This window comes from Telmatherina bonti (assembly GCF_933228915.1).
Source record: "Telmatherina bonti genome assembly, chromosome: 20".
NCBI lineage: Eukaryota > Metazoa > Chordata > Actinopteri > Atheriniformes > Telmatherinidae > Telmatherina > Telmatherina bonti.
The window spans coordinates 15,724,375-15,740,657 of record NC_136618.1 but is presented as its reverse complement, the minus strand read 5'-3'; the positions used below and the strand labels follow the sequence as shown (position 1 = coordinate 15,740,657).

General features: G+C 39.1%; 2 protein-coding genes across 2 annotated transcripts in view; one reads left to right on the top strand and one right to left on the bottom strand.

Moving 5' to 3' along the window:
- The window catches only part of jph1a (junctophilin 1a), a 35,063-nt gene extending 32,958 nt beyond the window's left edge, over window positions 1-2,105 (bottom strand). The window contains exons 1-2 of the mRNA XM_079259771.1: window positions 2,034-2,105; window positions 1,411-1,911 (exon numbers count right to left, since the gene is read on the bottom strand). Of these exons, the coding sequence (XP_079115897.1) occupies window positions 1,411-1,789 (379 nt within the window). The 5' untranslated portion in view covers window positions 1,790-1,911; window positions 2,034-2,105. The remainder of the gene's footprint in view (window positions 1-1,410; window positions 1,912-2,033) is intronic.
- A 1,519-nt stretch (window positions 2,106-3,624) lies between these two features.
- gdap1 (ganglioside induced differentiation associated protein 1) lies at window positions 3,625-7,316 on the top strand (the record flags this gene model as incomplete). Its single annotated transcript, XM_079259909.1, has 6 exons — window positions 3,625-3,783; window positions 4,126-4,318; window positions 4,742-4,915; window positions 5,192-5,286; window positions 6,713-6,827; window positions 6,964-7,316. 6 exons carry the CDS (start codon window positions 3,625-3,627, stop codon window positions 7,314-7,316), a joined length of 1,089 nt encoding a protein of 362 aa, XP_079116035.1.
- Between the last annotated feature and the right edge of the window lie 8,967 nt (window positions 7,317-16,283).

Here is a 16,283-nt window from a genome sequence, read left to right as displayed (position 1 = left end):
TACAACAGCATGAAAGCACAGCTGAACCTTGTGTTAAGAAATGCAGAGTACGCCAGCAAATGAACTGCTTTTTCTCCTTCCTGTCAGTACTGTGACTGTAAGCATTGCTAACCCAGTCACAGACATTTGATTAAACACTGATACTGAGGATCACTTGGGATGGTTGTGAATCGCTTAGATGGAAGCCTATTTTCAGGCGGCCACTGACAGTAGGCAAATTCACCACCATCCGTTTGCCGCTGACGACAGGGAATTGCTATGAGTTGCCTAATGAAGAGAATACTTCATTAATCCCATTTGGTGCGGCTGAGCCCAATGAGCATGTGCTGGCCTACCGTAGCTTCTTCAAAGCATCATATTACAATTCTGACCCTAATAATAAAAAGGCTTGTTAATCTGTCTCTTGAATCTCATTAAATAGCACAGTGAAATAACCTGACATAAAAAAGAAGAAGAAACACTAGCCTGGCCAGGAATTTAGATGGATAAACAGTGTGAGATTAACAGGCTGGCACTGTGTTGCAGTTCAATTTGGTGACCCTGCAGATCAAGTTATCAGGATGCTGTGGGGCCAGACGGCCAGATGTTGTGTAGATCCTCTAGGATCAGCTGATTTCCCGAGCCCAGCAATTTGTAACCATCATATGTGAGGCATTTACTCTGCACCATAAGGCCTCAGTTAGAGGAGATGATGCTCACAAATCACCCAGAGACGTGATGTTTTATAATGAGAAAGGACCATATGTAGCACAACAGGGCGTACTTAAGCACTGGCAAGCATTGACTTTTTTTTCTTTTTTCTTTTGGTCAAAGCAGCTTGAGATGTTGTCTCCCTGTCTCACTAAGCTCTCACTTTCAGAAAGTCAGAGTGTGTGTGTGAATTAAAATGGCTGAAAGCTAAAAGTGATGGATCAATTACAGAGATTCCTGTATAAAGTTATAAGGAACCTAAATATCAAAGATGAACAGTATCCTTTAAATATTTCACAAGTTACATCCAATTAAAAAAAAAAGAGAGAGAAGTGTCTCGGTTAAATGAAATGAATGGGTTTATTTTGATGACCAAATTCCTTCTCCATGAGCTTCACTGTGGTGGAGTTTTAGTCCAGGAGCAACCGGTAGTTGCTGAAAGAAATGTGCCTCAGAAAAAAGAGGGGAGCCATTATCTCAAGCAACATAACATAAAAGTTATTTTCACTAAGATTTAAAGGCAGTTTTGAAACGGAAACAAGATAACGGAGCGCAGTGCGCAATCTCAGTTTGCAACTCAGCTCATATCAGATGAAGATCCACGCACTGATCTATTAACATTAGCATCCCTAGGTCTGTGTCTGAGCATCCTACACATCAGCTACATAACACACCAGTTAAAGCGACACACAAACACATCCACGAAATGTGCTGTCTTACCGCCATCGCCGTAGGTTTCGACCCCATATCCATCCTGCAGCCCGTTGCTCCAGGTACCCTCGTATCTAGCAGGTGTGTTGTGGCTCTGTCGGACCCCGTATCGACCCTTAAAACCATGACTCCACTCTCCACGGTAGATCCACTTTCCTTTATTCTCCACACCGAGCCCGTGCCGCTTCCCCTGGGACCAGTAGCCCTTGTAGGTATTCCCACTGGGCCAGGTGTACACCCCTACTATCTCAAAACCGTGCGACCAGGACCCGGCGTATTCGCCTTGGCCCTTGGGTCCGGTGCAGATGCCGTGTCCGTGGGCTTTGCCATCCTCCCACCCGCCGCAGTAAGTGCCACCGTCGTCGAAGTCAAACCTTCCGCCCGTCATTCAGATAAAGGCTGGAAATAAAGCAGATCGTGCGCTGCTGCAGACTCAGGCGTCTCCAGGACCGAGGCTGAGGGATCCAGGACCGGCGGTGTGATGAACGGGGCGAGCCAGCAGGATGGTGACTAGAGAGGCAGAAATAGGAGGGTGAAGAGAGTGGACTGGTACTTCCAGACACCGACATGTAATACAAAAAAATGCATGTGGAATGGAAAGACTAAATGTATGAATGGTGGGCGTCATTTACCGGAGGCGCACTCCGGATTCTCCGTTGTGTGTTGCTCGTCTCCCCCCTCTCACCCACTGATCACAGAGGGAGAGAGAGAGAGATAGGTATGGAGACCCTGCTGAAGAAAGGCACGGGGCCAATCGCAACGTCACGCCACAAAGACCTCCCACTCTCCTCACTCTCTGTCTCCCCCTCTCTCTACAAAAAAAAAAAAAAAAAAACAACTTGACGTTTCTACCCCACTAAAAACCTCTATAAAAGCCCCCCCCCCCCCCCCCCCCCCCCCCACACACACACACACACACACACACACAGGTGTCGAACAGTAGCTGCATTACTCTTGGAATTGTATTTGTCTGTCATTTTCAATAATGATAAAAATACTGAGTTAATCTCATCGCTGGTACTATAAAGTGAGATTCCTTGGTTTATTTTAGAAGCTACTTGTTTGAGCTAATGAATATCTTTTCTGTTTAATTACATATATATTAAACATTTCAAAACAGTCGTCCCCCCCCCCCCCCCCCCCCCATAAGTTGGTTATAAATTGTGACTTAATTAGTTTAGGTCTTGAAATGTTCTCTTCGGTGCATCATTTAGATCAGCATGAATTATCATCTTACTCGACAGTAGTGACCTTTAATGTGAGAAGCCTTCTTGATGAGCCCGTAACCAAAGGCCACACAATTAAAGAAAAGCATAACAGCGACTTCTGCTGTCCAGATACATTTGTTGCAATGAAGGGTTGTTGGAATTGTTGAACTGTTATGAGAAAACAAACAATAACAGCAAAAACAAGACAAAACAACAACAAATCTAGTGTTTGATTGCTGAATTGTGCAGAGTGCTGTATAATCATTATTTGAGCAACAGCATACTTCCATGAATTGTAAGCAAACCTTATTTTTTAAGACCTAGCTGCACGTTTTAATTAATTTATTTTAAGCAACTATTGCATTTATTGTAAAATAATATCCTACTATATCTCCTGAACCTTGGGACCTAACACCATCCTCCAGGATGACAACACACTCCCCCACAGAGCCAGGACCACCACGGAGTGCCTTAAATATTGGGGATGGGGAGGATAAAATGACCTGCTGTGAGTCCAGACCTCAAACCAACTGAATCTGCCTGGGCATGCTGTATGTGATCATATTTTGACCAATACAATAAAACTGATTTTCAACAACAGCTGCTTGAGGAATGGGACGTCATCCCACATATGACCAGACTGGTGACCAGCGTGAAGCAGGATGTGTTACGCTGTTGTGACTATGTTTGGATTTTTTTCACACATTACTGAGATCCACAATTGTCTAAAATGAATAAAAAAATGCTGACCATTGATGAATAATAAAATAAAATACCCACTTGTCGGCTATTAAACAGAAAAAAAAACCGTTTTGTTCTTAGATACAGTATCAAAACTGTCTTTAATGTCCTTTTAACTACTAGATGGTTAAAAATCAAACTTTTTTAAAAATGTAGATATCAGCTGTACTGAAATAAATCCGGCCTAAGTTGCACTCCGCGCCAGTGGGGGGAGCAGCATGTAACCAGTGGTGTGATGCGCTCCTCTGCTCGTCCCCAAACCCTCACAGCTAAAATGGCTTCCGAAGACGGCTCGGAGATCCAAGATGAGAAAGCAGCTCTGATAGAGACCAACTCCCAGCAAGATGAACATCAGCAATGTGTGACAGCGGCTGAAAAACGAGAATCAAAACTGACGCTTTACCACTGGACTCAGTCTTTCAATTCTCAGAAGGTGAGTCGGTGTTTCCAGGTTTCAGCACCACAGGTCACTGGACAGCTCCCAGTTCATTTATAAATTAACATCTTGGGTCCAATCTGCGGGACCGTGGCTTATAAAACCTCTCCGACCCTTTCCTTTATTAATAAAAAGTTGTACACATTTCACAGCATGTTTTATGGCTTATTGAGGCATTTCATTAGCTGATGATGAAGCTGATTAGCATCATAAACACTTGACCAACTCATCCATCATCACCAGTAATGGCGGTATAAGAATAAATTGCAAAGCAAAGATGGAGGGAATAAAACCAGACTATATCTGTCCTCCGAAAGTGGCATTTATTTTCTTTTCCAGGTGCGTCTGGCGATTGCAGAGAAAGGTTTGCACTGTGAGGAGTATGATGTGAGCCTTCCACTCAGTGAGCACAACGAGCCTTGGTTCATGCGTCTGAATCCCACCGGCGAGGTGCCCGTCCTGGTCCACAATGACAACGTCATCTGTGATCCCACGCAGATAATGGACTATTTAGAGCAGAACTTTAATGATGGTGAGAAATAACTAAGTGGAAGGGTCTGTTGGTGCGTTTTTCTTCGGGGAATTCATGTTTCATCATGTATGTTGTACTTTTTGTTTTGCTTTGAGCATTCATATTGATTTGATTTGTTTTACTTTTTCATTTTGTCTTGGTTTGCATTGATCCATAGTAGCTTTGTTCTAAGAATCTGGATCCGGTCAACTTTATAGGAGGGAAACCTGGTAAGCATAAGCACTGAGTTGGATTTTATATCCATGAAAGTATTTAAATACTTCTCATACACAACATCTTTCATTTTCCTCCTTCAACCCAATATGCAATGTATGTATCCACATGTATGACTTGAACTCAGTGCAAATTTGGGGATTGGAAAGAGAACACACAGTAGGAAAGTGTATAATTATTTTCTTATTTTCTTGACCTTCTTGTCTGCAGAAGGTATTACCAAGCTGGTTCCTGAAGAGGGCAGTAGGTATTATCTCAGAGTTCAGCACTACAGAGAGCTGTTGGACTCACTACCAATGGATGCCTACACACATGGCTGTATCCTCCACCCAGAGATCACTGTGGACTCCCACATACCAGCATATGCTGCCACATCTATACGAAGTAAGACAGGCTAAGATTAACCGCTGCATAAGTTTAAAGACTTACAAGAGATCTCCAAGTTTAAACCTCTGATTACTATGTCCATGTTTTATACTTCATATTAAAGGAAAGGTAAATTATAAGTTGGTTTTTGTAGTTCATGGAGCTATTATTGTCATTTCGGGCTATTTTTGTATGACACAACAGGTCTCTCGTTTGCAATACTAGGCCTAAAATCTAATTCATTCATTATTTTGTATCAAATGCTTCTTCTTCTTTTTTTTTCTCTGTTGACAGCGCAGATTGGAAACACACAGTCTGCTTTGGAGAAACTGGCTGAGCAGAACCCAGAGCTTAAAGATGCATATATAGCAAAACAGAGACGCTTAAAAGTAAGTTATCAAAGTTATCAGAATACCTAACCGGCAAAGATGTTTGGGGGAATTGAAGCTGAAGTTATTGCATCCAAATTCAATGGCAGCCTTACTGCCGCTTTGTCCATTTTAAATAACATTTTGATTGAGTAATTTCTGGACTCTAGATGGGTCTGTCACCCTTGCTGCACTCTCTTGCACTATATAGATATGTGAGCTGTGTTCAAAATCATCTCCCTGTTCAGTCATCCACTTCTCACGATACAATAGGTGTTGATAGTTTACTCAGCAGAGCAGTAAATTGCATAGTGAGACAGCAGAAAGTAGCGTTAATGGCCTAGTAGGTCATTTCTCTGTGTACTGTTGAAGTACCAAAAGAAAAAAAAGAGATTACTCTAAATATGTGGCTAATTAACAAACAATATTAATTAAAATGATAAAATTTGATATTGAAATAGAAAAAGTAAGAGGCATCATGTGAATAATAGGAGGTGGTTTACTGCTGCAGTCACTTTTTAACTATTTGGCTAAACCTATTGACCTGATTTTAGGGTAATTTCTATTTCATCCATCAATTTGTCATAGTGATATTAATTATTATTATATGGATTCATTTTAAAGAAGAGAAGAATTAGATGATGTTATGCGACATACTGACAAGACACAATGAATAGGTGCTATTCTAAAAGAATGGAAAAGTCAGATCACTGAATAAACAATGCTAACCTTGCTAGCCAGAACTACCAGTTATGGCCAACTGTACTTTAAGCTAACCCTAGCTAGCTTTTCATTCTTCACAAGATAGTCTTTTTATTGTTTTTTTCACTGAACAAAATCTTGAATATTAAGTTTAGTTATTTCTTAAAACTGAGTCAAAAACTAAATTCAGACATGACAGAAAACACAAATGAAAAGTGCTGCTTTGGTGGCTGATTTAGTATTTACTGTTAGACTCAGACTCAGATTTTGACCAAGTTAGGGGATTTGGTATATTAGTGCTATGTAGTTTTTTTTTTTTTTTTTTTTCTAGCTTTAGTGAGCTATATAGCATTTTGTAGATTTAAAATCTCTGTTGAGTTGCAAATCTCCAAGTCTACAACAAATGGATTACTTTTCTTCAAGTGAAGATGCCGTTGCCATGGGAAACATTAAAATGACATGAAATTTATTAGAATGTTTTAAGGCAGAAGCATCACAATATACCATCATTTTCAATAATTTAAAAATAGCAAACAAACAAACAAACATTGTATCAGAAATAAGAGATATATGACCATATTATAAGTAATCCAGGATCTGTTTCTTCCAACACAAGGTCATTGGAAAGGCAGCACCAGTGTACAGCATGAGAAAAAAAATCATCAAAGATTTAAAATTTTAAGCCATCAATATTCTTCAGTTGTGAATGCGATTGATAAATTCTTCTATGCAACTTTCTCTGTAGTCTAAGTTGTTTGACCATGACAACATGAAGTACCTGAAGAAGCTCCTGGATGAACTGGAGAGTGTGATGGACCAGGTGGAAACAGAATTACAGAGGAGAGTGGAGGAAACCCCAGGTATCCACAACAGCTTTTCATTTAGCAATCACTGTAGGGAACTATTTTAATAAAGGATTATAAAAAAAAAGAAAAAAAAAAGAAAACAGGCATGGCTTTTATTCCACCTGTTGTGCTCTCTGTCCACACATTGCAGAGGAAGGCAGCCCATCCTGGCTGTGTGGTGACTTTTTCAGCATGGCTGACGTCTCCTTTGCAGTCACTTTACACCGCTTAAAGTTCCTGGGGCTCTCCCGTCGTTACTGGGGCAACGGTAATCGTGTCAATGTGGAAACATACTACGAGAGGGTGGTGGAGCGCCCAGCCTTCAGGAGAGTACTGGGCCACGTCAACAACATCCTCATCTCTGCTGTCCTTCCTGTAGCATTTCGTGTGGCCAAGAAGAACGCACCGGTTATTGTCGGTACCAGTTTATTGATCGGGATTCTGGGTGGTGCAACATATCTAGCTTTCCTCTATGTGAAGAAGAGGCTTACTTCCTTCAGCTGAGTGAGACTGCGATAGCTTGAGACTGATGTAAATTGTTTATGACTAATAAATAAACACCGGTATATGTGTAAGTGAAAAAAACTTTTTTGTTTTGCTTTGCTTATTGGGCACAATGCACTTTTATCCATCCTAAGTGACTGCTGCATTATCAACCAAAAGACTGACTTGTGTTTTTGCATGTTTTGCATTCTCTGTAGTCCTTTATATACATACCTAAGCTGGTCAGCCAGCCTCTTATCAGCACAATATTCATATGATATGCTTTGTAAGGAAGGTTAAATAGTTTTCCAGCTTGTATGTATGAATACATGGGTGGTTTGATGTAGTTAATAAAGGTCTGATGCTTTCTTTCAAAGGTACTTCGAGGGTTCTTCTCTTTGCTATCTAAACGAACAGGTTGTTTTAACTGTCCATGTGGCTGCAATTGAATTCCTGCATGGAAAACCAGAAAGTACAATAATCTGACCTTGCAATAATAACATAACAGTGACACAGATTTAAACAAATACAAGTAAACTTGCCCACTTTATATTAGCAATGAAAACAGTTGGTCTAAGAATGAATGGGACATCATGTCTGAGGTTTGCTGTATACATTGAATGAGCTATACATTGAAAAATGCCAGAATAATTCATTTAGACATTTAAATGTGTTCTTAAGCTGTTGCCAAGTGTCTAATATGTTTTTTGTGCCTGTCATTTGTTGTTTATTTATATTTTAATGCTAGCAAATTGAAACAAGTACACTTGAAGTTCTTCTTTCTGGGAAAGTTTGACAGAACTGAACATTCTGATCTACCTCACAGTTTAACTACTTTAAAAGCTGGCTTTGCAAATCACAAGAGCTTTTAAGACGTCCACAGTCATCGCATATCTTTCTCTTCACCACTTTGACCAAATAGTTTATTTCTACGGCATAATTTACGTATGCACACCATCATGCCAACATCTGTCTGAACTTAAAATGCCCCCGGCATTCAACTGAACTGGAAAATTGCATTAGAAATCCACAAGCCTCATTTAACAAGCTATCACATATCATACAGGTTTTTAAAGAAGATTTAAGAAAACTGGAGAAGAACCACTCAAATTTCCCAGACCTTGAATCTAAATCAACATTTACAATAAACTGTTTGCCCAGTTAGAGCCTCCAGGCAAACACTGACATTTAACATATGCTGAGCTTTGATTTAAATTCCTCCTCACGTGAGCTCAGCCTCACATAAAACAGACACAGGCACTTTTCAACAAAGTCTGGCCTTTGTTTTTCTTGTCCAAGGGGGCTGGGTGGTGCAGCTGTCAAAGAAATCCCTCACACGTGTTAAAGCCACATGAGAGTCTAGATGTCAAAAGAACCATTAGGTCATACTAGCAATACCAGCTTTGGAAAATCATACTCTTGCAAATGCAACAGAAATGATGTAATATTTTCTGCTAAGTTACATCACAAAGGTTCCAGTTTAAGGGGCATGGGCCAAATGGTCATGGATAAAGCAGAAATACATGGAATTTTACCTAACCGCAAAAAAAGTTAGCACATTCATCCATTTGTGCATTCATGGAAACAAGAATGCTTCAAGAGAAAAATATACAAAAGTATCCTTTAAAAGATTAGGCGAAACCAGTACATATTATGGTAGTTGTCAGACCATATCTAAAAGAAAACAAACAAAACAAAACTGTCATTGATGCTACAAGTAAACTAACCCCACTTTAGCAAAAGGATTTCAGTTTGAAAACACCTTTTTCTTGAAAATAAGTAGGAGCATATTTATCCCACTAGAGGGCAGCATTTCTCTAAAGAAAATCTCTCACCTGTCAGACTTCAGACAGAATAACATTAAGTCCACAACTCACAGGAAATTGAGTCATGCTCAGTTAACTTATGTGAAATCCAAGGGTTTAGTAAGTGTTTTGAAAAGGACTATTGTTTAAGATCTGGAGTAATATTGATCCAAATTAAAAGCTTTGCATGCAGTTGTTACATTTGAAGCCAAAAGTGATTAATCCAGTCGACCTCCTCTTGTGGTTGGATACGATTATATTTTACTCTGTAGTATTTTTTTTAAACTCATAGTTCAGTGGGTGGTTTACAATAAATTAAAACAAACTTCTGCCAAGTCACCTTTCATTCTTAGTTTACATGACAGCAGAGTTGTTTAATTGTAACTGTATATAATTCAACATGCCCTCAAAGCCCTCCAACAGCACGACATTAAAAGTTCTCAAAAATGGTAAATGAAATATTTGTTTGAGCTAACTTTGAGGCTGGAATAAGTACTTTGTTTTATGTTCGAAGGAGATATTGATTGTGATATTGATGATAACATAATGAAGTTCTACAACAACAATAAGAACTGATGGTACAAAAAAAAAGATCATTTTGCATCATACAAGTTGAACGAAACATAAGTGAATCTGTGCTGAAGCCTCTCTCACAACTTTTCAGGTTTAAAAACACCATGTTTAGGAAATACTATGTGGCTCATTTAAAGGTTTGAGTGGGAGAATTTATCATGGAACAAAGAAATAACAATGTCATTCAGTCATACCTTAAAGGCAATGGCTTCCATTACAACCTATACAAAGTAACAACACAGTGCAGAGTCTTCCCAGTCTGTCTCTGGCCAACCAAAAGGAAAAGCAGCAAAGTGGTCAAACACGGCCCCTTCATTCCAAACAAACAAACACCTCATTTGAAGTGTACTGATGCTTTTAATGTTCTCATGGCCACCTAATGTTTGGTGAGGGAAGATCTTTTCCTGGCTTAAGTTGGAGCCGTGTCAAAGGTTTAGGCTGAAAAAAAAAAGAGGCACCATGCTGTGGCTGACGTTGCTGATGATGTGGCGTTAGAGTTGAGACACATCTGTACCAAGGCTTCTGTTGTGCAACAGCATGCAGGCCAACGAAGAGATTATTTACTTTCCCATGTAGAGCATCTTTAAACCTCTTCATTGTATCCTTTAAACGGTGATGGGCATCCAGTCAGACCACTAAAACAGAGCTGTATGCAGTCTCTTCTCTAGCATTAAAATAAACAAAATCAATGTGTCTCAAGGCATCCTCAGCTCCCTCTTTTTTCCCCTTACTCCTTAGCTTCTAAGAACTAGCTTTTCTCTGAACACGGTTTCTCTCTTTTTGCTCCTCCTGGCAGAATATCTACGTCAAAAGTGCTGGGTGAAGCGGTGCAGGTGGCTGTTTTGGAAACAGAAAGTTGCATGGAAACCCCCAGCAGACACGCTGCAGACAAGAGAAATGAGACAGATGGAGGCGTGCAGAACGGCGTGTTTGGGTGACTGAGTGATGCTTGGAAATGAGTTTCGTGGTGGTGCAAGAGAGAAGGGCACAATAAGGGGATAAGGCTGAAAAAAATTGAAATGATTTTGACAGAAGAGCATATTGAACAGTACAGATGCAGCTTCTGCTTTTGCAAATGAAACAGTTCAAGCTGCAATCAAGAGCAATAAAACATAATTTTCTGTCTTGTGAGCTTAAATGTCCTTCTGAGCAGAAATGCTATATAAAAAAAAAACATCCAAATTGTGTAATATAGATGCCACAGTTTGCTTTTTAATGCAATTATTAAGTGAGTGCAGCTTGGTAGACTGCATGTGTGTGCTGAAAATGAGGCAGGTGGACTGTGTGGTGGGGATGTGTGAGTTGCGTTGGATGTTCACAGACAGGCAGGCTGGGTAAACAATAACCCACGCAGCAATCACTTGACAGCCAACTTGATGTGGCTTTTGCTCAGTCTGCTGAGCGAGTGGGATGATGGAAACTTCCATGGACGTTTTGCAGTTTGAGGCTTTGAGCTGCTGTAGCAACAGCTTTGGGGGAAAACGGGACTCTGCTGAACTGTAAGAGGTCGGAGAAACACAGCAACTTAAACCAGAGCAACTATTCAGAAATCACATAAGAGGAGCATTGCTATCGTCTTATTAATATCAGGAGTTTTCACGTCTGCAAAACTAAAGGTGTTCAGTCAGACTGGTCAACCAAAGGGAGAAGATGTTGCAGATTACATATTGACACTGCAGACACCAGGATGACATGCCGAAGACAGACTATCTCAGTGAATGGGTAGCAGCTGTTCTCTTTCACTACTGTCCACTCAGCACTGTTGCATCAGTTGGTTTGCACTGCTACATTTCTCCTCTTATGGTTACTTTGGACACGCTGGGTAGAACCAAAGAGGGAAGATGTCCAAAGTCTGCTGGCACCATCAAAGGTGTTCTGAGAAAACCTCCGACCATTTCCAGAAAGCAACCATTGCTACCTTTCAGTGTCTGCGATGTACTGTTTGCTGAGTCGACAGAGGTGGGATCTCACACTGTTGACACTACTGTTAAAATGACCCCCCGCTGGCTCATCCTTCTCAGCTTTATGATGAAATCCTGTGCCACCCATTCATCCCAACATGTGCTCCTCAAATATTTAACCTTGGCCTATATAAACACTGTAACAGAGGAGAGATGATACCCAACACCATTTAGAGTGGACCTGCTGCATTATAAATCTCCGCTCATTTGGCCAGATGTGGCCAAGTTAAACACAGCATCAAGTTTTTTTTGTTTTATAGTGCTAATGAAATTTCTGTGTATGAGGAGTTTCCCACCTCTATGCAAATTAACCAGGGACCCTAGAGGGGATCTATGATGAAGATATTGTTCTTCTTTTTATACCCCTCCCTTTCCAAATTTATGCTAATCCATGTCTGTATGGAAAGGTAAAACCCAGCCAGGCGCTGTTGGTGCAGCAAGGTTTAAATGCACTTGATGAGCATCAGAAGTTTTTCTTTGGCCGTTTGCTGTGTTCAGGTGTGAAACTGTAAAAGGTGCTTGCTGCTGCTGCCCATCTTCTGGGAAAGGTCCCAAAAATATTTTTAAAAAAGATCAGAGTTCATCATTTAACAGTAAGAAAGATTATTGACATGTGGAAAACTTGCAAAACACCTCCCAGGAGTGGACAACCCACTGTCATTACCTGCAATGTTCTGAATAAAATAAAATAAAATAAAATAAAATAAAATTAGATTAGATAGAATAAAATAAAATAAAATAAAATAAAATAAAATAAAATAAAATAAAATAAAATAAAATAAAATAAAATAAAATAAAATAAAATAAAATAAAATAAAATTACAGCCCAGACTCAACAGACTTCCGTTAGCATGTTTAATGATGGCACAATTAGAAACACATATCTCTCAAGACAAAGCCAAAGTTTAAATGTTTGGTCATAATGCACGTGTGAACTGGAACCACACAGCATGCCAGCTCATTAGAACTGTCAAGTGTGACAGTGATGATCTGGTCTTGTTTTGCAGCCATAATGACATCTTGCCAGCAATGAGAAAAGCAAGAACTCCTCTGTAAACCATAATTTCTAAAGTTAGATATGAGACTGTCTGACAGCTAAAGACTGGATAAAATTGGTTCAAGCAAAGGAAAATTATCCAAAGCAGAACAAATTTACAAACGATTAACTGAAAAATAAAATAAATGAAGACGTTTTAATGACTCAGTTTCAATAAACTTGAATGAAATGTTGTAGTTAAAGTTAAAGAAAGCTGCACTTAAAACATTCTCACAAATACCAATTAGCTGAAACATGGTAAAGAAGAATGGTTGACAAATTTTACAGACTGATAACACTGTATGGAAAGTAATAATCAGGTTTTTGGATGAGAAAGAAGTCAATTAGTACAGAAACAGAAACAGGTGAGCACAGTTTCCTTGTTTTGTTTTTTTTTTTGTTTGGCATGTTTAGGTCAAATTTGTTGTCCCACCTTGTCTTTTTAACTTATCCTCACTACTGGCCCCTGCGCTTGCACCTTGGAGCATTTTGAAATAGTGTTTCAGAGCCATGAAGTCAAGCAGGGGAAGAAAAGTGGGAGGGGCTACATGGTTCTGCAGCAGCCTTACTGACAACGGTGGCACAGAGTTAATTCAAATACAGGAAAATCCAATAGTAAACATTGTGATTGGGAAAGTCTGTCTCTGAAATTACTGTCCAGGTGAAACTGTGCCATTTACTGGTTTTTATTTCTCAGAAGCTGACTAGAGCTTAAACTCAAAGATGTAATTGTAAAAGGTTTAAATCCAGTCAGGCCAATCTGATATACAGCTGCTGAGTGCACACAATGGACACAGTTATAAAAGGAAAAAATAGCTGATTGATTTCTTTTAAATTTATTTCTAATGCTTTGCAAGCTGCATTTCCATTCAGTCACAGGTCATTTAGTGAAAAGCCAATCATACACCCTCTCTCTCTCTCTCTCTCTCTCTCTCGCTGTCGCTCATTGGTCTTTGTTTCATTCATCTAGGGAAGGTGGGCTTTCTGTTCCATTGATGTTGTCATTCAATATGAAAGTGATTTTTCTTGTCTTGCTCTGTTCTGTTGCTGTGATTGTTATGGTGTTTTACTTTTTTACAACACAGAATTGCCATTAATACCACTGCCCGAATTAAAGTCAGGATCTGAAATGATTGAAATCAGCTGAGTCATGCTCCACAAGCTGCTTGTTCTCTCACCAAGTAAAAGCAACTGCTGAACACTATAATACAATCTGACTATTGTTAGTTGCAAAAATGTTTTTCTAATGGAAAGTTTTAGTGAAAGGCTTGAAAAAAAAATATCAGTTGCTTGTATGTATGCTCATATTCGTTTTGTTCTGATTGGAGGGATTGCCGTGTTTGGGGCGACTGCAAGCAGATGAACAGTTCGGGTTAACTTTGATCATGTGCCCTTTGAACTGCTTGTATAGTATTTTAAATGTACACGTATCTTCAGAGAGACATTCTGTTTACAGAGATGGGTCAAAGCTGGAGTACTCTCATTGGTGTGTCACAACTTCCATGTCTCTGTTACAAACCAACATGCTGTTTCCAAGCTTCACTGGGAGTACATTGATGTTGAATAAATCTCAAAACCTCCTACAATTAATGCAAATTCGGCTCCTGTGGTTCTGCCAGTGGTATAAAAATATATTTTGTGCTGAAAACTTTAAATCTAAAGTGCTGACATATGTCTGTAATCAGCATTATTCAGGTCCTTCTTAGCATTTGCATGAAATGCTCCATGCATGTATATTTCTTGCTTCAAAGTCCAAAAGTACACCAAAATGGTTCAACACTATCTGCTTTCAAAATGGTTGGAATGTTGTGGGAAAAAATGCTACAAAACTCATAGAGTATGAAAACAAAAAAAACAACAACTTTTTTTTGCATCACATTGTCCACTACCAACATACTTTAACTTTTAATAGTAATAGATTTCAGCATATTTACTTCTTTATATCAACCCAGGTGCCAGGAAAATGTGTTGCCATTTCATGTTTCTGGAAACTAGAAATAAGTATCATGTCTACAATCTGTGTATGGGTATTATACTTTTTCTTCTTTCTAAATGCATTATTCTGTGCTCATTTTCATCATTCTTTTATCATTTTTGGGACTCATGCACCACCAACTTTTAGGGCACATGTGAATGTCAGTGTCAGAAACCAACAAAGGGCCTTATTAGGAGGTAAAATGGGATGGTGCATGGATATAACAAACGTGTTCTGAGTTGACAGAGCTGTGCTGGACTCCAACGGAAAACTGTTCTTGTTTATGTTCTGCTGTATATTACTATTTCCTTTTTTTCTCATCATTTGGTTGGTTTTGAAAATACAACAAAGCAATGTTATACGCTTTTGGGAAACTAAGTTTTGGTTTCCAGAAATGTAAAATGGCAACATATTTTTGTGGTGACTGGGCTGCTCTAAGAGTTATGTTATGGATCTGTTACTAATTAACCTAAGTGGCTATGACACATCCCACTAAGTTTTTTATTTTTATTTTTTATTCTTCCTGTAATCTTTAGCCTTCCTCCCATGTCCCTTTTTGGCTCTTTGAATTTGCTGTTATTATTTCAGAATATAGAAATATATATATTTACATTTATATAAAATTTGATATTGTGTTTACTATCTTCAAATACAGTATTTAAATTATTTTCAGGACATTATTTTAAACGGTACCTCAACCTCCTTGCAAAAACAGCATGTTGAAACCAAGAAAAACATTTCAATCAACCTTAAAATCAAAGTCACTATATGTGCAGAATTTTAGCTTCAAAATGATATTGAACCTAGACTTCTGCGAATTGAACAAAGACACAAAAACGCATGTGGATTATCTCTGAGAAGTGAGCTGGATAACAGGTGAAACTATATATGGTATTCTAAGCAGGCACTGGAAAGCAGATTATGCATTGGCAGGATTTTCTTGGCCTCGTTGCCAAGCACAATACTCCCCATAATGAGAAACACTTGTTTCAAAATGAACAATCCACCAAGCAACACAGAATTCAAAAGCAAGCAAGAGAGCCTACATTTTACTGTATATCATTAACACTGATTATATTTGGTGGATTTGGCTTGAGGCCATCAACATTTTCCCTTACAAGGTATAATATGAAAATCTGTCAGTTTTATAAATGCCAGAGAGGTGCAGCCGGTGAGTGGAGAAAACTGCGGAGGAAACCAAACATTTGAAAGGAAATGAAGAGAGAAGACTTCAATACAAGCCATATTCATGACTGCTTCCCAGGGAAACTGGACTCTTTATTGCTGTCCTATGGTGACGACTCTTTTCTGGATTCCTCTTCATCGAACATGAGAAAAAGCTGAAGAGAGAACAAATGAATAAACAGCTTGTTTTTGTTTGGACAAATGTTATCCAAGAGCAAACTGAACACAGAATATCTTTCTGAAATGTCTGAAGCAGGTTCAGTGAGTCTATTTGCATGTGAAAAAGGCCAGAGATGAAGAGATGTATACAGTCTTCGTGGTGTGAGCTCAACAGAAAGACAGAAATCCATACGCAGACCTTCTGTGTTTGTTTATTGGAAACCCATTTTCAATCTGTTGACTTACACACACAAAAAAAAGAGACGTAGAAATGCTGCCTCAACTGGAAATAAA